Source organism: Oncorhynchus keta, chromosome 35 (genome assembly GCF_023373465.1).
Source record: "Oncorhynchus keta strain PuntledgeMale-10-30-2019 chromosome 35, Oket_V2, whole genome shotgun sequence".
NCBI lineage: Eukaryota > Metazoa > Chordata > Actinopteri > Salmoniformes > Salmonidae > Oncorhynchus > Oncorhynchus keta.
The window spans coordinates 3,093,393-3,118,466 of NC_068455.1; the positions used below are offsets into that span (position 1 = coordinate 3,093,393).

The following is a 25,074-nucleotide window of genomic DNA, read 5'->3' on the forward strand; positions in this document are numbered from 1 at the left end:
GGGAAAAGATTGAAGGGGAAAGGAGCGAACATCCTTCCTAGTTACTGTAATGTTTTGCAGGTTAGCGTTTCTCGTCCTGAATGTTGTTCTGAGGCAGCTCCTCAGTGGTCACTAACCTTGTAGAGTCCACACCCCGACGAATTAAGGCTGTTCTGAGGGCAAAAGGGGAAGGTGTTCCTAATGTTTAGTATAGTCAGTAAATGTATTAGGAAATTTAAAATATTTTTTAAATGCTGTTATATGGTGAATTGAGGAAAATGACTTCCCGTTCTCAGATGGCTGACCTTCTCTCCTCTCTTCTCTCCTCAGATGGCTGACCTCTTCTCTCCTCAGATGGCTGACCTCTTCTCTCCTCAGATGGCTGACCTCTTCTCTCCTAAGATGGCTGACCTCCTGTCCTCTCCTCTCTCCTCAGATGGCTGACCTCCTGTCCTCTCCTCAGATGGCTGACCTCCTCCTCTTCTCTCTCCTCAGATAGCTGACCTCTTCTCTCCTCTCTTCTCTCCTCAGATGGCTGACCTCTTCTCTCCTCAGATGGCTGACCTCTTCTCTCCTCAGATGGCTGACCTCTTCTCTCCTCAGATGGCTGACCTCTTCTCTCCTCAGATGGCTGACCTCTTCTCTCCTCAGATGGCTGACCTCTTCTCTCCTCAGATGGCTGACCTCCTCTCTTCTCTCCTCAGATGGCTGACCACCTCTCCTCAGATGGCTGACCTCTTCTCTCCTCAGATGGCTGACCTCTTCTCTCCTCAGATGGCTGACCTCTTCTCTCCTCAGATGGCTGACCTCTTCTCTCCTCAGATGGCTGACCTCTTCTCTCCTCAGATGGCTGACCTCTTCTCTCCTCAGATGGCTGACCTCTTCTCTCCTCAGATGGCTGACCTCTTCTCTCCTCAGATGGCTGACCTCTTCTCTCCTCAGATGGCTGACCTCCTTCTCTCCTCAGATGGCTGACCTCCTCCTCTCCTCAGATGGCTGACCTCCTCTCCTCAGATGGCTGACCTTCTCTCCTCAGATGGCTGACCTTCTCTCCTCAGATGGCTGACCTTCTCTCCTCAGATGGCTGACCTTCTTCCTCAGATGGCTGACCTTCTCTCCTCAGATGGCTGACCTCTTCTCTCCTCAGATGGCTGACCTCTTCTCTCCTCAGATGGCTGACCTCTTCTCTCCTCAGATGGCTGACCTCCTCCTCTCCTCTCTCCTCAGATGGCTGACCTTCTCTCCTTAGATGGCTGACCTTCTCTCCTCTCTCCTCAGATGGCTGACCTCTTCTCTCCTCAGATGGCTGACCTCTTCTCTCCTAAGATGGCTGACCTCCTGTCCTCTCCTCTCTCCTCAGATGGCTGACCTCCTGTCCTCTCCTCAGATGGCTGACCTCCTCCTCTCCTCTCTCCTCAGATGGCTGACCTCCTCTCTTCTCTCCTCAGATGGCTGACCTCCTCTCCTCTCTCCTCAGATGGCTGACCTCCTCTCTTCTCTCCTCAGATGGCTGACCTCCTCTCCTCAGATGGCTGACCTCCCCTCCTCTCCTCTCTCCTCAGATGGCTGACCTCCTCTCCTCTCTCCTCAGATGGCTGACCTCCTCTCCTCTCTCCTCAGATGGCTGACCTCCAGCTGCTGAAGCTAGATGAGCTGGACTGCCTGATACGGGGTGTTCTCTACATAGACTCAGTGGTGTCCAATCCTTCAGAGTGTTACTACTATGAGAACCCTACAGACCCTGAACACTGTGTCCAGAAACCCTTCACTCTGGAGAACCCTTACCCTCTACTGCTGGTCAACATCGGCTCTGGCGTCAGCATTCTGGCCGTCTACTCCAAGAACAACTACAAACGAGTAACTGGGACCAGGTAAGGTCAGCATGCGGTCACTGGGTGGTCGAGTCTGTCACCTGAGTCTATTAACCACATTCAACCCCCACCCCAAAAAAGATGTAGATGTACATTTGTGTTCTAGTTCCTGCTGTGATGTAATTTCCTGTTTGACATCACTTCACTGGTTTGTTTTGTATCATGTAGCCGAAGGGGGATAAAAGCGAAGCACTTCCTCTTCAGAGATGTTTTTCTCTACATGTTGAAAAGGGGTCAAGTTGAACCTTGAACCTGTGAAATGGTTTAGCGTTTTGAACTGAGTTTCCGACACAGCAAAAACATCAATGTACATAATTGTATTCACACCACTATTTAAGCATTCACAAAACATCTGTACATGGACCAAAAAGTGTTACAAACACTTGCTTACAGGCAACATCCTTATTGGTTATTGCCAATAAAAGGTCACAATAAGATGCACAGCGTTCGATTTGGCTGCTGGGGGCAGGTGGCAGAACCCCCAGCTCCACTAAAACCATTGACGACTAGGCCTTGGTTTATAATGGCGCCAGGGGGGTTTGCCATTTACGGCCTCCTAACCAACTGTGCTGTTTTGTACATAATGTTGCTGCTATGACCGAAAAATAACTTCCGAACAGCGATTAATCACCACGAATTGGAGAAAGATTTCTTTCTTTAATGAGTCAGACGTGAAGGAGATACTGCTTCTCCGAGCCCAAATCCCCGTCATTCACGTGAAGAAAAGACGTGGAAAATAAACTGGATGAGCTCTGTTTGAGACTATCCTACCGACAGGACATTTAAAAACTGTAATATCTTGTGTTTCACCGAGTCGTAGCTGAACGACGACATGGATAATATTAATTTGGCTGTGTTTTCTGTGGATCGGCAGGACAGAACAGCTACGTCTGGTAAGACGAGTGGTGGTGGTCTGTATCTATTTGTCAATAAAAGCTGGTTCGTGATGTCTAATATTAAGGAAGTCTCAAGGTATTGCTCGCCTGAGGTAGAGTACCTCATGATAAGCTGTAGACCACACTATCTACCAAGAGTTTTATCTATTTACCATCTGTTTTACCTTCTATCTACCAGCATGTCACAGAGGAGATTCTAGACTACCTTTACTCCACACACAGATGTGTGCAAAGCTCTCCCTCGCCCTCCATTTGGCAAATCTGACCATAATTCTATCCTCCTGACTCCTGCTTACAGGCAAAAACTCAATCAGGAAGTACCAGTGACTCGCTCAATAAGGAAGTGGTCAGATGACTTTGATGCTAAGCTACAGGACTGTTTTGGTAGCACAGACTGGAATATGTTCCTGGATTCTTCCAATGGCATTGAGGAGTACACCACCTTAGTCACCAGCTTCATTAATTCATTCAATACACCGCCTCAGTCACCGGCTTCATCAAGAAGTGCATTGACGACATCGTCTCCACAGTGACCGTACGTGCATTTCCAAACCAGAAACCATGGATTACAGGCAACATCCTCATCAAGTTAAAGGGTAGAGCTGCCGCTTTCAAGGTGCGGGACACTAATCCGAACGTTTATAAGAAATCCCGCTATGCTTTCAGACAAACCATCACAGGCAAAGCGGCAATACAGGACTAAGATTGAATCCTACGACACAGGCTCTGACGCTCGTTGGACTACAAGGGGAAACCCAGATGTGAGCCTACCAGACGAGATAAATGTCTTTTGTACTCTCTTTGAGGCAAGCAACACTGAAGCATGCATGAGAGCAGCAGCTGTTCTGAACGACTGTGTGACGATGTGAGCAAGACCTTTTAACACAGGTAAACATTCATAAGACCACGAGGCCAGATGGATTACCAGGACGTGCACTCAAAGCAATGCGCATACCAACTGGCAAGTGTCTTCACTGACATTTTCAAGTTTCTCCCAGACTGAGTCTAGCCACAGTACCTGTATTCAAGCAGACCACCATAATCCCTGATTAACCAGCCAATTCTGATATGTTAACATTCTTAAATGACCATTGACCCGTAGCTTGTTAACGGTAGCCATGAAGTGCTTTATATCAGTCAATATGGCTAGTTAACTAGCCTATTAACAGATCAGTGAATATGGCTAGTTAACAAGCTATTAACAGATCTGAATATGGCTAGTTAACAAGCCTAATAACAATGTCAATATGGCTGGTTAACAAGCTAATAACATATCAGTCAATATGGCTATGGTCATCTAGTTTATCCCCGGAAAGTTAGCTTGTTAACTAGCCACAGTGACTGATATGTTATTAGCTTGTTAACTAGCCATATTCACTGATTAACCAGCCATATTGACTGATATGTTATTAGCTTGTTAACTAGCCATATTGACTGCTCTGCTATTAGCTTGTTAACTAGCCATATTGACTGCTCTGCTATTAGCTTGTTAACTAGCCATATTGACTGCTCTGCTATTAGCTTGTTAACTAGCCATATTGACTGCTCTGCTATTAGCTTGTTAACTAGCCATATTCACTGATTAACCAGCCATATTCACTGATCTGCTATTAGCTTGTTAACTAGCCATATTCACTGATCTGCTATTAGCTTGTTAACTAGCCATATTCACTGATCTGCTATTAGCTTGTTAACTAGCCATATTCACTGATCTGCTATTAGCTTGTTAACTAGCGGGCCGCGACGTTGGCATTGAATTATCCTCAAAGTGGGCAAAGAAGGTGTTTAGTTTGTCTGGAAGCGTGACGTCGGGATTTGTTTTTGTAGTCCGTGATTTCCTGCATTTATTTTATATTTTATTTATACAGACAATTGGTATATAACCCATATAAACTATTTTTATAATTATACAACAATATTTGTGGGTGACATTATTTCCTTTGCAACATTTCTGGTACATCACATGCTTTACTTTTGTTTTCCTGCATTAGTAAAAACAGGGAATGCATCACGTATACCTCTACTGCCATTCATTCCAATTGACTCGTTTTGGATTTCTCCATTACCAAGATGGCTGCCATTTGGCCCTGGTTTGAACTTTGAGGGGTTTATGACATATAACCTCTCTCGTAATTTAATAGGATCTCTGATTATCTGCTAGCTTTTCCTCCACTGACTGATGGTTGTCCTAGCCTGAAATCCAGAACCTGTTTTGTGCTTACATTCCACTCCTTGTGTTCTGAGAAGGAATGGAATTCTAGCTAGACCAGACTGGTAGCCAGGCTATGGTTGCTCAACCAGACTGGTAGCCAGGCTATGGTTGCTCAACCAGACTGGTACCCAGGCTATGGTTGCTCAACCAGACTGGTACCCAGGCTATGGTTGCTCAACCAGACTGGTACCCAGGCTATGGGAGCTCAACCAGACTGGTACCCAGGCTATGGGAGCTCAACCAGACTGGTACCCAGGCTATGGTTGCTCAACCAGACTGGTAGCCAGGCTATGGTTGCTCAACCAGACTGGTAGCCAGGCTATGGGAGCTCAACCAGACTGGTACCCAGGCTATGGGAGCTCAACCAGACTGGTACCCAGGCTATGGGAGCTCAACCAGACTGGTACCCAGGCTATGGGAGCTCAACCAGACTGGTACCCAGGCTATGGGAGCTCAACCAGACTGGTACCCAGGCTATGGGAGCTCAACCAGACTGGTACCCAGGCTATGGTTGCTCAACCAGACTGGTACCCAGGCTATGGTTGCTCAACCAGACTGGTACCCAGGCTATGGTTGCTCAACCAGACTGGTAGCCAGGCTATGGTTGCTCAACCAGACTGGTAGCCAGGCTATGGTTGCTCAACCAGACTGGTAGCCAGGCTATGGTTGCTCAACCAGACTGGTAGCCAGGCTATGGTTGCTCAACCAGACTGGTAGCCAGGCTATGGTTGCTCAACCAGACTGGTAGCCAGGCTATGGTTGCTCAACCAGACTGGTACCCAGGCTATGGGAGCTCAACCAGACTGGTAGCCAGGCTATGGGAGCTCAACCAGACTGGTAGCCAGGCTATGGGAGCTCAACCAGACTGGTAGCCAGGCTATGGGAGTTCAACCAGACTGGTAGCCAGGCTATGGGAGTTCAACCAGACTGGTAGCCAGGCTATGGGAGCTCAACCAGACTGGTAGCCAGGCTATGGGAGCTCAACCAGACTGGTACCCAGGCTATGGGAGCTCCCCTTGCCTCTGTTTGTTGTCCTTGGGCTATGGTTGCTCACAGACTGGTACCCAGGCTATGGTCTGCTCATACCAGTCCTGGTGCTGCATGGCTATGGTTGCTCAGGACCAGACTGGAGCCAGGCTATGGTTGCTCAACCAGACTGGTAGCCAGATTTTGAATTTGCACCACCAGACTGGTAGGATTGGGAGGTTGCTCCAGACTGGTACCCAGGCTATGGTTGCTCAACCAGACTGGTACCCAGGCTATGGAGCTCAACCAGACTGGTACCCAGGCTAGGTTGCTCAACCAGACTGGTACCCAGGCTATGGTTGCTCAACCAGTCTGGTACCCAGGCTATGGTTGCTGACCAGACTGGTGGCGTCGCAGGGAGGCTATGGTTGCTCAACCAGACTGGTAGCCAGGCTATGGTTGCTCACATCTACGGAGGGGACTGGTAGCCAGGCTCCCGGCTGGGTTGCTCAACCAGACTGGTAGCCAGGCTATGGTGCACAGCTAGCAAAACCAGACTGGTAGCCAGGCTAAGGTTGCTCAACCAGACTGGTAGCCAGGCTATGCTGGCTCAACCAGACTGGTAGCCAGGCTAACTGAAGAGACTGTAGCCAGGCTATGGGAGCTCAACCAGACTGGTACCCAGGCTATGGGAGCTCAACCAGACTGATGTACCCAGGCTATGGGAGTTTCAGGACCAGACTGGTACCCAGGTTTTGGGAGCTCAACCAGACTGGTAGCCTTGGTTTGGGGAACCAGACTGGTAGCCAGTAGTTTTGGGCTCAACCAGACTGTACCCAGGCTATGGGAGCTTGGGACCAGACTATTTAGCCAGGCTTTGGGAGCTCAACCAGACTGGTAGCCAGGCATGGGAGCTCAGTTTTGGGACCAGACTGGTAGCCAGGCTGTATGGGAGCTCAACCAGACTGGTAGCCAGGCTATGGGAGCTCAACCAGACTGGTAGCCAGGCTATGGGAGTTTTCAACCAGACTGGTAGTTTTGGGGCTATGGGATTTCTGCCCAGACTGGTAGCCAGGCTATGGGAGCTCAACCAGACTGGTAGCCAGGCTATGGGAGCTCAACCAGACTGGTACCCAGGCTATGGGAGCTCCCCTTGCCTCTGTTTGTTGTCCTTGGTAGTTTTCCGGTCTGGCACATGACTGCTCGGGCCCTGTCTGTCATACTGGTCCTGTGTGCTGCATGGCTAGAGAGGCAGGAAGGGACACGGAGCGGTTTCCTTTTAGATTCTGATCTTAGGACAGATTTTGAATTTCCACCACCATTCGTTAAGGTTTAGGATTGGGAGAGGGGAAGCTGATCCTAGATCTGTACCTGTACCTAGGACCCCCCCCCCTTGGAGCCTAGGAAGGAGGAGCCTGGAACATTTTGGTGGTAGGTTACTACATGTTATAACCGTGTCCTGTGTTTCCCCATGCAGTCTGGGTGGAGGGACATTCCTGGGGCTGTGCTGTTTACTGACTGGCTGCTCCAGCTTTGAGGAGGCTCTGGAGATGGCGTCGCAGGGGGAGAGCACGCACGTGGATAAGCTAGTACGGGACATCTACGGAGGGGACTACGAGCGCTTCGGCCTCCCTGGCTGGGCTGTGGCCTCCAGGTAAAACCGTTAGCAGTACCCAGGGTGTATTCATTAGTGCACACCGTAGCAAAATGTTTTGCAACAGGTAGCCTAGCGTTTTAAGACCGTTTGGTCAATAATGGAAAGGTTGCTGGTTCGAATCTCTGAGCCGACTAACTGAAGAATCTGTCTGCCGTTGAGCAAGGCACTTAAACCTAATTGCTCTTGTAAGTCGCTCTGGAACATGATGTATTTCTGCCTTGTAGTTTTAGGAACATGATGTATTTCTGCCTTGTAGTTTTGGGAACATGATGTATTTCTGCCTTGTAGTTTTAGGAACATGATGTATTTCTGCCTTGTAGTTTTGGGAACATGATGTATTTCTGCCTTGTAGTTTTGGGAACATGATGTAGTTTTGGGAACATGATGTAGTTTTAGGAACATGATGTATTTCTGCCTTGTAGTTTTGGGAACATGATGTATTTCTGCCTTGTAGTTTTAGAAACATGATGTATTTCTGCCTTGTAGTTTTAGAAACATGATGTAGTTTTGGGAACATGATGTATTTCTGTCTTGTAGTTTTGGGAACATGATGTATTTCTGCCTTGTAGTTTTAGAAACATGATGTAGTTTTGGGAACATGATGTATTTCTGTCTTGTAGTTTTGGGAACATGATGTATTTCTGTCTTGTAGTTTTGGGAACATGATGTATTTCTGCCTTGTAGTTTTAGAAACATGATGTAGTTTTGGGAACATGATGTATTTCTGTCTTGTAGTTTTGGGAATATGATGTATTTCTGTCTTGTAGTTTTGGGAACATGATGTATTTATGTCTTGTAGTTCTGGGAACATGATGTATTTATGTCTTGTAGTTCTGGGAACATGATGTATTTCTGCCTTGTAGTTTTGGGAACATGATGTATTTCTGCCTTGTAGTTTTGGGAACATGATGTATTTCTGCCTTGTAGTTTTGGGAACATGATGTAGTTTTAGGAACATGATGTATTTCTACCTTGTAGTTTTAGAAACATGATGTATTTCTGCATTGTAGTTTTAGGAACATGATGCATTTCTGCCTTGTAGTTTTGGGAACATTATGTAGTTTTAGGAACATGATGTATTTCTGTCTTGTAGTTTTGGGAACATGATGTATTTCTGTCTTGTAGTTTTGGGAACATGATGTATTTCTGTCTTGTAGTTTTGGGAACATGATGTATTTCTGTCTTGTAGTTTTGGGAACATGATGTATTTCTGTCTTGTAGTTTTGGGAACATGATGTATTTCTGTCTTGTAGTTTGGGAACATGATGTATTTCTGCCTTGTAGTTTTGGGAACATGATGTAGTTTTAGGAACATGATGTATTTCTGTCTTGTAGTTTTGGGAACATGATGTAGTTCTGGGAACATGATGTAGTTTTGGGAACATGATGTATTTCTGTCTTGTAGTTTTGGGAACATGATGTATTTCTGTCTTGTAGTTTTGGGAACATGATGTATTTCTGTCTTGTAGTTCTGGGAACATGATGTATTTCTGTCTTGTAGTTTTGGGAACATGATGTAGTTTTGGGAACATGATGTATTTCTGCCTTGTTTTGGGAACATGATGTATTTCTGCCTTGTAGTTTTAGAAACATGATGTATTTCTGCCTTGTAGTTTTGGGAACATGATGTAGTTTTGGGAACATGATGTATTTCTGCCTTGTTTTGGGAACATGATGTATTTCTGCCTTGTAGTTTTAGAAACATGATGCATTTCTGTCTTGTAGTTTTGGGAACATGATGTATTTCTGTCTTGTAGTTTTAGAAACATGATGTATTTCTGTCTTGTAGTTTTGGGAACATGATGTATTTCTGTCTTGTAGTTTTAGAAACATGATGTATTTCTGTCTTGTAGTTTTAGAAACATGATGTATTTCTGTCTTGTAGTTTTGGGAACATTATGTAGTTTTGGGAACATTATGTAGTTTTGGGAACATTATGTAGTTTTGGGAACATGATGTATTTCTGTCTTGTAGTTTTGGGAACATGATGTAGTTTTGGGAACATGATGTATTTCTGCCTTGTAGTTTTGGGAACATGATGTATTTTTGTCTTGTAGTTTTAGAAACATGATGTATTTCTGTCTTGTAGTTTTGGGAACATGATGTAGTTTTGGGAACATTATGTAGTTTTGGGAACATGATATATTTCTGTCTTGTAGTTTTGGGAACATGATGTAGTTTTGGGAACATGATGTATTTCTGCCTTGTAGTTTTGGGAACATGATGTATTTTTCTCTTGTAGTTTTAGAAACATGATGTATTTCTGTCTTGTAGTTTTGGGAACATTATGTAGTTTTTTTATGTAGTTTTGGGAACATTATGTAGTTTTGGGAACATGATGTAGTTTTGGGAACATGATGTATTTTTGTCTTGTAGTTTTGGGAACATGATGTAGTTTTGGGAACATTATGTATTTTTGTCTTGTAGTTTTAGAAACATGATGTATTTCTGTCTTGTAGTTTTGGGAACATTATGTAGTTTTGGGAACATTATGTAGTTTTGGGAACATGATGTATTTCTGTCTTGTAGTTTTGGGAACATGATGTAGTTTTGGGAACATGATGTATTTCTGCCTTGTAGTTTTGGGAACATGATGTATTTCTGCCTTGTAGTTTTGGGAACATGATGTATTTCTGCCTTGTAGTTTTGGGAACATGATGTAGTTTTGGGAACATTATGTATTTTTGTCTTGTAGTTTTGGGAACATTATGTAGTTTTGGGAACATTATGTAGTTTTGGGAACATGATGTATTTCTGCCTTGTAGTTTTAGGAACATGATGTATTTCTGTCTTGTAGTTTTGGGAACATGATGTATTTTTGTCTTGTAGTTTTGGGAACATGATGTATTTCTGTCTTGTAGTTTTGGGAACATTATGTAGTTTTGGGAACATGATGTAGTTCTGGGAACATGATGTATTTCTGTCTTGTAGTTTTGGGAACATGATGTATTTCTGTCTTGTAGTTTTAGGAACATGATGTAGTTTTGGGAACATGATGTATTTTTGTCTTGTAGTTTTGGGAATATGATGTATTTTTGTCTTGTAGTTTTGGGAATATGATGTATTTCTGCCTTGTAGTTTTGGGAATATGATGTATTTCTGCCTTGTAGTTTTGGGAACATGATGTATTTCTGCCTTGTAGTTTTGGGAACATGATGTATTTCTGTCTTGTAGTTTTAGGAACATGATGTATTTCTGTCTTGTAGTTTTGGGAACATGGTATAGTTTTGGGAACATGATGTAGTTCTGGGAACATGATGTATTTCTGTCTTGTAGTTTTGGGAACATGGTGTATTTCTGTCTTGTAGTTTTAGGAACATGATGTATTTCTGTCTTGTAGTTTTGGGAACATGGTATAGTTTTGGGAACATGATGTAGTTCTGGGAACATGATGTATTTCTGTCTTGTAGTTTTGGGAACATGGTGTGTAAAGAGAAGCGGGAGTCCATCTCTAAAGAGGACCTAGCCAGAGCCACCCTGGTCTCCATCACCAACAACATCGGCTCCATCACCAGGATGGTTGCGCTCAACGAGGTACTTCACTACTTCACAATGCACCCTATTCCCTATATAGTGCATCACCAGGGCCCTGGTCAATAGTAGTGCACTATATCTGAACTGCCGTAGTGTATTTGTACAATTTGAAATTGTGAATAAATATAGCGGTTAAATGTAAATGTAAATAAATATAGGAAACAGGCTGCCGTTTCAGACAGGAAACGGGCTGCCGTTTCAGACAGGAAACGGCACAGGAAACGGGCTGCCGTTTCAGACAGGAAACGGCACAGGAAACGGGCTGCCGTTTCAGACAGGAAACGGGCTGCCGTTTCAGGCAGGAAACGGGCTGCCGTTTCAGGCAGGAAACGGGCTGTCGTTTCAGGTGCTGTTCGCATGTTGTGGCGGTATAGTGCTTTGAAGACGATGGAAAGACAGTGGAGACAGATAAACATCACACAGAGATGTGTTCAGGGGGAAGCTGGATGTTCAGGGGGAAGCTGGATGTTCAGGGGGAAGCTGGATGTTCAGGGGGAAGCTGGATGTTCAGGGGGAAGCTGGATGTTCAGGGGGAAGCTGGATGTTCAGGGGGAAGCTGGATGTTCAGGGGAGAGCTGGATGTTCAGGGGAGAGCTGGATGTTCAGGGGAGGGCTTGATGTTCAGGGGGAAGCTGGATGTTCAGGGGGGCCTGGATGTTCAGGGGGAAGCTGGCTGGATGTTCAGGGGGGGCTGGATGTTCAGGGGAGATGTTCAGGGGGAAGCTGGATGTTCAGGGTGAAGCTGGATGTTCAGGGGGATGTTCAGGGGGAAGCTGGATGTTCGGGGGAAGCTAGATGTTCAGGGAGGCTGGATGTTCAGGGGGAAGCTGGATGTTCAGGGGGGCTGGATGTTCAGGGGGCTGGATGTTCAGGGGGGCTGGATGTTCAGGGGGCTGGATGTTCAGGGGGCTGGATGTTCAGGGGGAAGCTGGATGTTCAAGGGGGCTGGATGTTCAGGGGGCTGGATGTTCAGGGGGAAGCTGGATGTTCAGGGGGCTGGATGTTCAGGGGAGAGCTGGATGTTCGGGGGGAAGCTGGATGTTCAGGGGGGTGCTGGATGTTCAGGGGGGTGCTGGATGTTCAGGGGGTGCTGGATGTTCAGGGGAGTGCTGGATGTTCAGGGGAGTGCTGGATGTTCAGGGGAGAGCTGGATGTTCAGGGGAGATGTTCAGGGGAGAGCTGGATGTTCAGGGGAGAGCTGGATGTTCAGGGGGAAGCTGGATGTTCAGGGGGAAGCTGGATGTTCAGGGGAGAGCTGGATGTTCTCTCTTTGCCTTCAGCCTCTTTATGATGCTGCCTTGTTGAATCTGGATCAAGCAGCATTGTACAGGGCTATGAAGGCACTGGGCTCTGCTTCAGCCAGTCTGCTTCAGCCTCTTCTTCAGCCTCTGCTTCAGCCTCTGCTTCAGCCAGTCTGCATTGCAACTTGTTTTATTTTTCATGTCTGTTATTTATTTGAGAAATTAAACTTAATCTTAAAATATTTATATGAATATCAGGTTGAAATGACCCATTTGTAATCATTCCGTTTTACAACCATGAGGTGATAAGAAAAATAAGTGTTCCTAATGACCTGTACCCTATGACCCTAATGACCTGTACCTCCCCCTGTTTTGTGTTTCTGTTCAGAACATTGAGAGGGTGGTGTTCGTAGGGAACTTCCTGAGGGTGAATACCCTGTCCATGAAGCTGCTGGCCTATGCCATGGACTACTGGTCTAAAGGCCAGCTGAAAGCCCTGTTCCTCAGACACGAGGTAAGACTGTCTACTGGTCTGAAAGCCCTGTTCCTCAGACACGAGGTAAGGTATTCAGTCAACCTGTAGTAAAGCCCTGTTCCTCAGACACGAGGTAAGGTATTCAGTCAACCTGTAGTAAAGCCCTGTTCCTCAGACACGAGGTAAGGTATTCAGTCAACCTGTAGTAAAGCCCTGTTCCTCAGACACGAGGTAAGGTATTCAGTCAACCTGTAGTAAAGCCCTGTTCCTCAGACACGAGGTAAGGTATTCAGTCAACCTGTAGTAAAGCCCTAGGGTGATGGAGTATAATATATATATTTTTAAATGTCCCTTGACGATGTCTCCGCTTGGTTCAGTCTGTACAGTACCTTCAGAAAATATTCATACACCTTGACTTTTTTCACATTTCGTTACAAGGTGATTTAATTGTAATTTTTACACAAAATACTCTGTTAAAGGTGAAGAAAATGTTTAATATTTGTCAAATAAAACACTATCTTGATTACATCAGTATTCAACCCTGAGTTAATACATATTATTATGTATTTGGGGCGGCATGGTAGCCTAATGGTTGCAAATTCAAACCCCCGAGCTGACATGGTACAAATCTGTCGTTCTGCCCCTGAACAGGCAGTTAACCCACTGTTCCTAGGCCGTCATTGAAAATAAGAATTTGTTCTTAACTGACTTGCCTAGTTAAATAAAGGTAAAATTAAAAATATATATATTAAGAATCACTTTTGGCAGCAACTATAGCTGTGAGTCTTTCTGGATAAGTCTCTTATGAGCTTTGCACTAGGGGTCGACCGATTATTCGGAATGGCCGATTTAATTAGGTCCGATTTCAAGTTTTCATAACAATCGGCATTTTTGGACACCGATTATGGCCGATTACATTGCACTCCACGAGGAGACTGCGTGGCAGGCTGACTACCTGTTATGCGAGTGCAGCAAGGAGCCAAGGTAAGGTGCTAGCTAGCATTAAACTTATCCTATAAAAAAACAATCAATTTTAACATAATCACTAGTTAATTACACATGGTTGATGATATTACGAGTTTAACTAGCTTGTCCCGCGTTGCATATAATCGATGCGGTGCCCGTTAATTTATCATCGAATCACAGCCTACTTCGCCAAACGGGTGATGATTTAACAAGCGCATTCGCAAAAATAGCACTGTCGTTGCACCAATGTGTACCTAACCATAAACATCAATGACTTTCTTAAAATCAATACACAAGTATATATTTATAAACCTGCATATTTAGTTAATATTGCCTGCTAACATGAATTTCTAACTAGGGAAATTGTGTCACTTCTTCTCTTGCGTTCTGTGCAACAGAGTCTGGGTATATGCAGCAGTTTGGTTCTAACAAAGACAGTCAACTTCGCCAAACGGGGGATGATTTAACAAAAGCGCATTTGCGGAAAAAGCACAATCGTTGCACAACTGTACCTAACCATAAACACCAATGCCTTTCTTAAAATCAATACGCAGAAGTATATATTTTTAAACCTGCATATTTAGTTAAAAGATTCATGTTGGCAGGCAATATTAAACTAGGGAAATTGTCACTTCTCTTGCGTTCATTGCACGCAGAGTCAGGGTATATGCAACAGTTTGGGCCGCTTGGCTCGTTGCAAACTAATTTGCCAGAATTGTATGTAATTATGACATAACATTGAAGGTTGTGCAGGAATATGTAGACTCATGGATGCCACCCGTTAGATAAAATACGGAACGATATATTAATGACCTAAGGCTCGTATTTCTGTGTGTTATTATGTTATAATTAAGTCTATGATTTGATATTTGATAGAGCAGTCTGACTGAGCGATGGTAGGCACCAGCAGGCAGGCTCGTAAGCATTCATTCAAACAGCACTTTTGTGCGTTTGCCAGCAGCTCTTAGCAAGCACAGCGCTGTTCATGACTTCAAGCCTATCAACTCCCGAGATGAGGCTGGTGTAACCGATGTGAAATGGCTAGCTAGTTAGCGGGGTGCGCGCTAATAGCGTTTCAGACGTCACTCGCTCTGAGACTTGGAGTAGTTATTCCCCTTGCGGAGGAGAGCGATGGGTAACGATGCTTCGAGGGTGGCTGTTGTCAATGTGTTCCTGGTTCGAGCCCAGGGAGGAGCGAGGAGAGGGACGGAAGCTATACTGTTACACTGGCAATACTAAAGTGCCTATAAGAACATCCAATAGTCAAAGGTTAATGAAATACAAATGGTATAGAGAGAAATAGTCCTATAATAACTACAACCTAAAACTTCTTACCTGGGAATATTGAAGGAACCACCAGCTTTCATATGTTCTCATGTTCTGAGCAAGGAACTGAAACGTTAGCTTTCTTACATGGCACATATTGCACTTTTACTTTCTTCTCCAACACTTTGTTTTTGCATTATTTAAACCAAATTGAACATGTTTCATTATTTATTTGAGGCTAAATTGATTTTATTGATGTATTCTATTAAGTTAGAATAAAAGTGTTCATTCAGTATTGTTGTAATTGTCGTTATTACAAATAAATAAATAAAAATTGTCCGATTTAATCGGTGTCTGCTTTTTTTTAGTCCTCCAATAATCTGTATCGGTGTTGAAAAATCATAGTCGGGTCGACCTCTAATTTGCACACCTGGATTGTATAATATTTGCGCATTATTATTTTATAAATTGGTTGTTGATCATTGCTAGACAGCCATTTTAAAATCTTGCCGTAGATTTTCAAGCTGATTTTAAGTCATTACTGTAACTAAAAAGCTGAATTTCTCCTGGTTTGAACACAGACTGAACCAGGTTTTCCTCCGGGATTTTGGCTGTGCTTAGCTCTATACTTTTCTTTCTATCCTTAAAAAAAACTCCCCAATCCTTGCCGATGACAAGGATACCCATAACATAATCAATCACATGTATTTATACAGCCCTTTATACATCAGCTGATATCTCAAAGTGCTGTACAGAAACCCAGCCTAAAACCCCAAACGGCAAGCAATGCAGGTGTAGAAGCACGTTGACTAGGAAAAACTCCCTAGAAAGGCAGGAACCTAGGAAGAAACCTAGAGAGGAACCAGGCTATGAGGGGTGGCCAGTCCTCTATTGGCTGTGATGGGTGGAGAGGAACCAGGCTATGAGGGGTGGCCAGTCCTCTATTGGCTGTGATGGGTGGAGAGGAACCAGGCTATGAGGGGTGGAAATTTATAAGAGTACATTGTTTTTCAAGATGTTCATAGATGACCAGCAGGCTCAAATAATAATCAGTGATTGGTCAGCACCTCTGTAGTATATGTCAGTTGGCTTTTCATAGCAGCAACCACTATGCTTGAAAATATTGAGTGGTACTAAGTGATGTGTTGTGTTGGATTGGCCCCAAACATAACGCTTTGTATTCAGGACACAAAGTTCATTTATTTGCCAAATTTTTTTCAGTTTTGCTTTATTGCAAAAGGGATGCATGTTTTGGAATATATTTTATTCTGTGAAGGCCTCCTTCTTATAATTTAGTTTAGTATTGTGGAGTAACTATAATGTTGTTGATCCATCCTCAGTTTTCTCTTGTCACAGCCACTAAACTCTGTAACTGTTTTAAAATCACCATTGGTCTCATGGTGAAATCCCTGAGCGGTTTCCTTCCTCTTCGGCAACTGAGTTTGGAAGGACGCCTGTATCTTTGTAGTGACTGGGTGTATTGATACATCATCCAAGGTGTAATTAATGCTCAACACTCATTGCAGACAGTCCATGGCACTTATTATGTGACTTGTTAAGCACGTTTAATTAGGCTTGCCGTAAACAAACGGGTTGAATACTTATTGACTCGAGACATTTCAGGTTTTCATTTTTTTATTAATTTGTAAAATAATTCTACAAACATAATTCCACTTTGACATTATGGGGTATTGTGTGTAGACCAGTGACACAACATCTCAATTTAATCCATTTTAGATTCAAGGCATCGATTGCTTTTTGAGTCGTAGTTATACAATTGGAAAAACATTTACAGTACATTTTACAACATATTCAGTGTGTGAAAAGGCCACTACTCTACTACCAAATCCATGTGCATAGCAACTAAAGGTGTGAAAAGGCCACTACTCTACTACCAAATCCATGTGCATAACAACTAAAGGTGTGAAAAGGCCACTACTCTACTACCAAATCCATGTGCATAACAACTAAAGGTGTGAAAAGGCCACTACTCTACTACCAAATCCATGTGCATAACAACTAAAGGTGTGAAAAGGCCACTACTCTACTACCAAATCCATGTGCATAACAACTAAAGGTGTGAAAAGGCCACTACTCTACTACCAAATCCATGTGCATAACAACTAAAGGTGTGAAAAGGCCACTACTCTACTACCAAATCCATGTGCATAACAACTAAAGGTGTCAAAAGTCCAGGGGTGTGAATACTATGAAGGCCCTGTAGATACACATACTGGTAAACGCCATGGGAAGAGGGACTAAAGTAACACAGTAAGACGAGGTAAAGCTCTTCCTTGATCAAACCTTGAGACGAGGTAAAGCTCTTCCTTGATCAATCGTTGAGACGAGGTAAAGCTCTTCCTTGATCAATCCTTGAGACGAGGTAAAGCTCTTCCTTGATCAATCCTTGAGATCAACCCGAGGTAAAGCTCTTCCTTGATCAATCCTTGAGACGAGGTAAAGCTCTTCCTTGATCAAACCTTGAGACGAGGTAAAGCTCTTCCTTGATCAAACCTTGAGACGAGGTAAAGCTCTTCCTTGATCAAACCTTGAGACGAGGTAAAGCTCTTCCTTGATCAATCGTTGAGACGAGGTAAAGCTCTTCCTTGATCAAACCTTGAGACGAGGTAAAGCTCTTCCTTGATCAAACCTTGAGACGAGGTAAAGCTCTTCCTTGATCAAACCTTGAGACGAGGTAAAGCTCTTCCTTGATCAAACCTTGAGACGAGGTAAAGCTCTTCCTTGATCAAACCTTGAGACGAGGTAAAGCTCTTCCTTGATCAATCGTTGAGACGAGGTAAAGCTCTTCCTTGATCAATCCTTGAGACGAGGTAAAGCTCTTCCTTGATCAATCCTTGAGACGAGGTAAAGCTCTTCCTTGATCAAACCTTGAGACGAGGTAAAGCTCTTCCTTGATCAATCCTTGAGACGAGGTAAAGCTCTTCCTTGATGAGAGATCTGCAGTAAACTAACATTATAGTTTTTGTTGTCGTTGTCAGGGCTACTTCGGATCAGTCGGGGCTTTGCTGGAACTCCTGGATCCATCCTGATTGCTACGGTGGCCCTGAAGGTCAAACTAGCACCTAAGACCCAAGGACTGCTCTCACCCAAAGCCAGACTCGCACTTAGACTGTTAAACCAAAGACCGTCCGTCCAGCAGGACTTTTACACTTTTATCCTCCACACTCTATTGGTGTGGTGTGCTTGCCTGTACAAGTAGCCAGCCAGGTAGGTAGGCTGTATAGTAGACAAGTAGCCTGGTCCGTCTGCATACGTTTGACAGGACTATGAATCCCACCAGGAACAACCGCCGATGTTGCCTTAACTTAACTGCTGGATAATCGCATGTCTGTTTGACATGTTTAATATAATTGCTTGATTGCTCTGTCGCCATCAGCAGCCGATGGCTCAGCTCTAGATGTTGACCTCCATAGAAGGCTCCATGGCTGGGGCCCAATGGGCATTCTACTGGCACTCGCGGCAGGGTTCATTCCAGCCAATACAGGAAGTACATTAACGTTCCGATTCTGACGTTCCGATTCTCTTCAAATGCTTTTTAATTTAGGAAAATGGGGAATTTGGTTTACTTTCTCAATTGACAGGAATTGTAATGGAATTGATCTCAACCCTGATTTACTGTTACGTTAAATTCATTTTTTATCTTTTACTATTGTTTACTGTGACGTTTTTCAGCTCAGCTGCAAAGTGATTGCTACATATTGATGGAAGAGGTTTTGATTGATAATGGCAAATGGAATATTTGTGGGTCTGTTTTGGACATAAATGTTAAGTTTTTCACCTGAATGAACTGTTACCAACGAATCTGACTCTTATTCAACTTTACATGATAGTTAAACATTTTAGTCTTTATTCTGCCTTGAGACAATCTCTCCTCTCTCTCTCCCTCTGTTTCTCGCTCTCTCTGTCTTGCTCTCTCTCTGTCTCTCTCTGTCTCTCTCTGTCTGTCTCTCGCTGTTTTGCTCTGTCTTGCTCTCTCTCTGTCTCTCGCTGTCTCTCTCTCCCTCTCTCTCTCTCTCTCTCTCTCTGTCTCTTCTCCCCCATACTAGTTTCAACTGTTGTCATTATTAGACTTTAACTACTTTTTATTCAGATCACTATGCCATCAGGTACTCTTCCTGGAGTCCATACACATAACTAAAAATACATTACAGTTTAAATAAAACACGGTAGTAGACAACACAACACTTTCAGGGATCTGGATCTGCTGTATTTGTGCAGTATAGGACTCCCCTTTGCCTCCAGAACACCCTGAATTCTTCGAGGCATGGAAACGTTGCTTAATTGGTATCAAGGGACCCTAACGTGGGAAAACATTATCCACACCATTACACCACTGCCACCACCAGCCTGTAATCATATACATGCTTTAGTCCTATCCCAAAGGCAAGTAAACGTACACAAGTTGGTTGTGTTCAGTCTCGTCAAATCAGCTGTGTATGTACAGTGCCTTGCGAAAGTATTCGGCCCCCTTGAACTTTGCGACCTTTTGCCACATTTCAGGCTTCAAACATAAAGATATAAAACTGTATTTTTTTTGCACGCCCAATTTTTCAGTTTTTGATTTGTTAAAAAAGTTTGAAATATCCAATAAATGTCGTTCCACTTCATGATTGTGTCCCACATGTTGTTGATTCTTCACAAAAAAATAAAGTTTTATATCTTTATGTTTGAAGCCTGAAATGTGGCAAAAGGCCGCAAAGTTCAAGGGGGCCGAATACTTTCGCAAGGCACTGTACTAGTGCTTCACGTTCAGCTAAATACATTCTGTTAAGTGCCTGGTATGTTGTAGTCTAGGAAAGGTAGAAATACAGACAATCGTATGAAGAAATGCTTTTTTTTTAAATCACACCTGTCTTTGACTCCATACACCAAGTTCTCTCTCTGTTGATGTACAATATACTTTGTTTTTTATTATTACTAAATATTTGTAATAAATGTGTCATATAAATTATTTGAATATCATTTTCTGAGGTGATGCTTATTTATTCGATAATAGCAAGTTCTGCAATGGAAATCTACAAGATATGTGTTTTTCGATATGCAAGATTTCGACATAAAATAAGAGGAATAAAAAATGTATTTTTGGAAGCTGTTATAACTTGGTCATTGAGTCAGATACTTTTTTCTGGGCTGTATCTTTTTGGAAATAGAAGGACTTAGATCCTATTTATGTTGAATTATTGTTTACATTTTTATTGGCGTTATATAAGTGCTAGGTTTGCACTAAGAAAGCGGACAAATTCTAATGTCGCATTTCCAATGAGACTTAACGTCCACAACAGTTTCGCCAGTGGTTTATGTTAATGTATTTTATTTTAATGTTAAACCCAATGTGATTCTGTTTCCATAGCTCCTACAGTTGGCCGTTGTGTGAATGCTGGTTGATAAGTACCAGTCGTCTAGCTTTGGTCCCACGGGAGGGCAGGTCCGCCGGAGCCATGGCTCAATGAGAAAGGGGTTCCGGCCTGCGTAGATGGAAACGGAAAAGTCTTGAGTCTTTTGGGTTAAACCAGAAAGGAAGAGGCGAAGTGAGAGGTTTTATTCAGGCCAAAATGTGTCCACGAAGTGAGGTATTTTTGTATTGAAGTCAATAAGAGCGTGTTGAAATTTGTTCATCCAAAAATGTAGTTGGTCATTTGCAACATGAGGCTTATTTGATCAAATAGAAGTTTCGTAGTGGCTAGGTTATGTACTGACATACGTGGACGAACGTGGCATTTCGGCAATTTGAAGAAGATAAAAAACATTTTTATCGAAGTTGTGCCTGTTGTCATATATATATATATATATATATATATGACTCATGGATGTATCTTCGGAGTTGCCATTGAGAGCTTCCACGATTTTAAAGTTGTCAACTGGGCGGGGATTCCTGAGTTGGGAGCAAATCAGCCAACGAAGAAGAAAATGGACTACTTTAAAATGGAGATGGCCTCAATGGCGCTGCCCATGCTGTCACACGCGGAATAAGCTTGACCGGAGAGAACAGACCCCCAGTTTCAAGCCTGAAGCGTGAAGTCGGCTACTGTATAGCAACCTAGCGGTGCCAAAAACCCTGGTCTGGCCAAGAAAGCCTACATAAATTACTATTGCCAGAGGCACCAAAAAAATATTAGATGGCTGTTTTGTTTTGGGTTTTAAAATTAGTTTATGATCAAATTGGATCCCCACGATGAATTATTTTAAAGTTCGCTTCAAATCGAGAGATTTTTGTATTTTTTTAAATAAATTATTTAAACGAAATAGTGATCTATTCTGACTCCTACATTTTATCGTCACACACTGTTGAAACAGACCAATCAGGGACCGGCAGGCTCACCCCCTCTCATTCCATAGACATTAAAATTGACTTGATACTTTGTTAATAGTTTGTTAGTTATGGTCACTTTTAACATGATCCTTAGCGATTATTTTGGTGCCATTCAAATAAGGAGGGTTACTACATCCAAATATAGCGACCGGACTATGGTATAAAAGTTACGGATGTTTGTTCTTGATTGAAAGTATTGCCGATGGGTTTTCTGTTGTTTCTTGCGTTGTATGTGTAGCGGTGTGATGTTCCCATAGATTATGCACCAAGTTGCACACAAGGATCAAGTCAAAAAGGCCAGGTCAAGGGGGAATGATAAGAATTCAGTGTGTTTAAAAAAACATTGAATTAAAGCTGCATAGTTAATGTTATTCTTTGGTGTACAAACACTTTTTCATATCAATATTGTACATGCATGTGATTGTAAAAGTTTAGTATATTTTGGTTTGGCCCATCGCGGGTTATCTGTATTTCCGGATCCCCTTATAGTTCTCTTTTGCCTGACCTTCGGCATAGCGAGGTGCCTGAGAGCTATGACTGCGCCAAGGTTTAACATAATGTGTGTTGTCTCTTCGTGTGCAGAGAAAAAAAAAAGAAAAAAAATTAAACTAGCAGACCTCCAGTTGTGGCAGCGTCCTAATTAAAAGTACTAGAAAAGCTCGAGAAAGATGTACTAGAAAAAGCTCTAGAAAGTACTAGAAAAGCTCTAGAAAGTACTAGAAAAGCTCTAGAAAGATGCCCGAGTTTTCCCCGAGTTGGATGACCATTCAAAATGATTATTTTACAATTTAAAGTTTTCATTTTTTGATAAAACTATTATTAAAATATTCCAGCTACTCCACTAAACAGATCAGGGGACCAGCTACTCCACTAAACAGATCAGGGTTCCAGCTACTCCACTAAACAGGACAGGGCTCCAGCTACTCCACTAAACAGATCAGGGTTCCAGCTACTCCACTAAACAGGACAGGGCTCCAGCTACTCCACTAAACAGGACAGGGCTCCAGCTACTCCACTAAACAGGACAGGGATCCAGCTACTCCACTAAACAGGACAGGGGTCCAGCTACTCCACTAAACAGGACAGGGCTCCAGCTACTCCACTAAACAGGACAGGGTTCCAGCTACTCCACTAAACAGGACAGGGTTCCAGCTACTCCACTAAACAGGACAGGGATCCAGCTACTCCACTAAACAGGACAGGGGTCCAGCTACTCCACTAAACAGGACAGGGCTCCAGCTACTCCACTAAACAGGACAGGGTTCCAGCTACTCCACTAAACAGGACAGGGCTCCAGCTACTCCACTAAACAGATCAGGGTTCCAGCTACTCCACTAAACAGGACAGGGGTCCAGCTACTCCACTAAACAGATCAGGGTTCCAGCTACTCCACTAAACAGGACAGGGGTCCAGCTACTCCACTAAACAGATCAGGGTTCCAGCTACTCCACTAAACAGATCAGGGTTCCAGCTACTCCACTAAACAGATCAGGGTTCCAGCTACTCCACTAAACAGATCAGGGTTCCAGCTACTCCACTAAACAGGACAGGGGTCCAGCTACTCCACTAAACAGATCAGGGGTCCAGCTACTCCACTAAACAGGACAGGGGTCCAGCTACTCCACTAAACAGATCAGGGTTCCAGCTACTCCACTAAACAGGACAGGGATCCAGCTACTCCACTAAACAGGACAGGGGTCCAGCTACTCCACTAAACAGGACAGGGCTCCAGCTACTCCACTAAACAGGACAGGGTTCCAGCTACTCCACTAAACAGATCAGGGTTCCAGCTACTCCACTAAACAGATCAGGGTTCCAGCTACTCCACTAAACAGATCAGGGTTCCAGCTACTCCACTAAACAGATCAGGGTTCCAGCTACTCCACTAAACAGGACAGGGGTCCAGCTACTCCACTAAACAGATCAGGGTCCAGCTACTCCACTAAACAGGACAGGGGTCCAGCTACTCCACTAAACAGATCAGGGTTCCAGCTACTCCACTAAACAGATCAGGGTTCCAGCTACTCCACTAAACAGATCAGGGTTCCAGCTACTCCACTAAACAGGACAGGGGACCAGCTACTCCACTAAACAGAACAGGGCTCCAGCTACTCCACTAAACAGATCAGGGTTCCAGCTACTCCACTAAACAGGACAGGGGTCCAGCTACTCCACCTACTCCACTAAACAGGACAGGGTTCCAGCTACTCCACTAAACAGGACAGGGGACCAGCTACTCCACTAAACAGAACAGGGCTCCAGCTACTCCACTAAACAGATCAGGGTTCCAGCTACTCCACTAAACAGGACAGGGGTCCAGCTACTCCACTAAACAGGACAGGGCTCCAGCTACTCCACTAAACAGATCAGGGTTCCAGCTACTCCACTAAACAGGACAGGGGTCCAGCTACTCCACTAAACAGGTCAGGGTTCCAGCTACTCCACTAAACAGGACAGGGTTCCAGCTACTCCACTAAACAGGACAGGGTTCCAGCTACTCCACTAAACAGGACAGGGGTCCAGCTACTCCACTAAACAGGACAGGGTTCCAGCTACTCCACTAAACAGGACAGGGGACCAGCTACTCCACTAAACAGGACAGGGTTCCAGCTACTCCAGCTACTCCACTAAACAGATCAGGGTTCCAGCTACTCCACTAAACAGGACAGGGGTCCAGCTACTCCACTAAACAGGACAGGGCTCCAGCTACTCCAGCTACTCCACTAAACAGGACAGGGTTCCAGCTACTCCACTAAACAGGACAGGGCTCCAGCTACTCCAGCTACTCCAGTAAACAGGACAGGGATCCAGCTACTAAACAGGACAGGGCTCCAGCTACTCCACTAAACAGGACAGGGTTCCAGCTACTCCACTAAATAGGTCAGGGCTCCAGCTACTCCACTAAACAGGACAGGGTTCCAGCTACTCCACTAAACAGGACAGGGTTCCAGCTACTCCACTAAACAGGTCAGGGTTCCAGCTACTCCACTAAACAGATCAGGGGTCCAGCTACTCCACCTACTCCACTAAACAGGACAGGGGTCCAGCTACTCCACTAAACAGGACAGGGTTCCAGCTACTCCACTAAACAGGACAGGGCTCCAGCTACTCCACTAAACAGGACAGGGTTCCAGCTACTCCACTAAACAGGACAGGGTTCCAGCTACTCCACTAAACAGGACAGGGTTCCAGCTACTCCACTAAACAGGACAGGGGTCCAGCTACTCCACTAAACAGGACAGGGGACCAGCTACTCCACTAAACAGGACAGGGGACCAGCTACTCCACTAAACAGGACGGGGGTCCAGCTACTCCACTAAACAGGACTGGGGTCCAGCTACTCCACTAAACAGGACAGGGTTCCAGCTACTCCACTAAACAGGACAGGGGTCCAGCTACTCCACTAAACAGGACAGGGCTCCAGCTACTCCACTAAACAGGACAGGGTTCCAGCTACTCCACTAAACAGGACAGGGTTCCAGCTACTCCAGTAAACAGGACAGGGTTCCAGCTACTCCACTAAACAGGACAGGGCTTCAGCTACTCCACTAAACAGGACAGGGTTCCAGCTACTCCACTAAACAGGACAGGGTTCCAGCTACTCCACTAAACAGGACAGGGTTCCAGCTACTCCACTAAACAGGACAGGGTTCCAGCTACTCCACTAAACAGGACAGGGT

The 25,074-nt window shown here is 44.2% G+C and overlaps 1 protein-coding gene and 2 long non-coding RNA genes across 47 annotated transcripts in view; 2 read left to right on the forward strand and 1 right to left on the reverse strand.

Moving 5' to 3' along the window:
* pank2 (pantothenate kinase 2) overlaps positions 1 to 20,046 on the forward strand; it is a 32,193-nt gene extending 12,147 nt beyond the window's left edge. For all 17 annotated transcript variants that reach the window (XM_052495946.1, XM_052495954.1, XM_052495955.1 and 14 more), the window contains 5 exons: positions 1,600 to 1,850; positions 7,402 to 7,578; positions 10,992 to 11,115; positions 12,745 to 12,870; positions 18,063 to 20,046. In XM_052495946.1, the coding sequence (XP_052351906.1) occupies positions 1,600 to 1,850; positions 7,402 to 7,578; positions 10,992 to 11,115; positions 12,745 to 12,870; positions 18,063 to 18,113 (729 nt within the window). In that variant the 3' untranslated portion in view covers positions 18,114 to 20,046. The remainder of the gene's footprint in view (positions 1 to 1,599; positions 1,851 to 7,401; positions 7,579 to 10,991; positions 11,116 to 12,744; positions 12,871 to 18,062) is intronic.
* Positions 148 to 1,721, reverse strand: LOC127915678 (uncharacterized). Of its 15 annotated transcripts, none has more exons than XR_008091605.1 (6): positions 1,580 to 1,721; positions 1,437 to 1,516; positions 1,090 to 1,237; positions 696 to 860; positions 520 to 644; positions 148 to 366 (listed from the first exon to the last, which is right to left on the reverse strand). It is a non-coding gene; the product is annotated as an uncharacterized LOC127915678 (long non-coding RNA). The 15 variants fall into 15 exon arrangements; XR_008091598.1 differs by having other exon boundaries at positions 154 to 366; positions 696 to 884; XR_008091603.1 differs by having other exon boundaries at positions 156 to 342; positions 696 to 908.
* Positions 13,122 to 18,047, forward strand: LOC127915679 (uncharacterized). Of its 15 annotated transcripts, none has more exons than XR_008091612.1 (5): positions 13,122 to 16,880; positions 16,933 to 17,446; positions 17,487 to 17,622; positions 17,657 to 17,860; positions 17,895 to 18,047. It is a non-coding gene; the product is annotated as an uncharacterized LOC127915679 (long non-coding RNA). The 15 variants fall into 15 exon arrangements; XR_008091611.1 differs by having other exon boundaries at positions 17,657 to 17,826; positions 17,861 to 18,047; XR_008091613.1 differs by having other exon boundaries at positions 17,657 to 17,826.
* Positions 20,047 to 25,074: the final 5,028 nt, after the last annotated feature.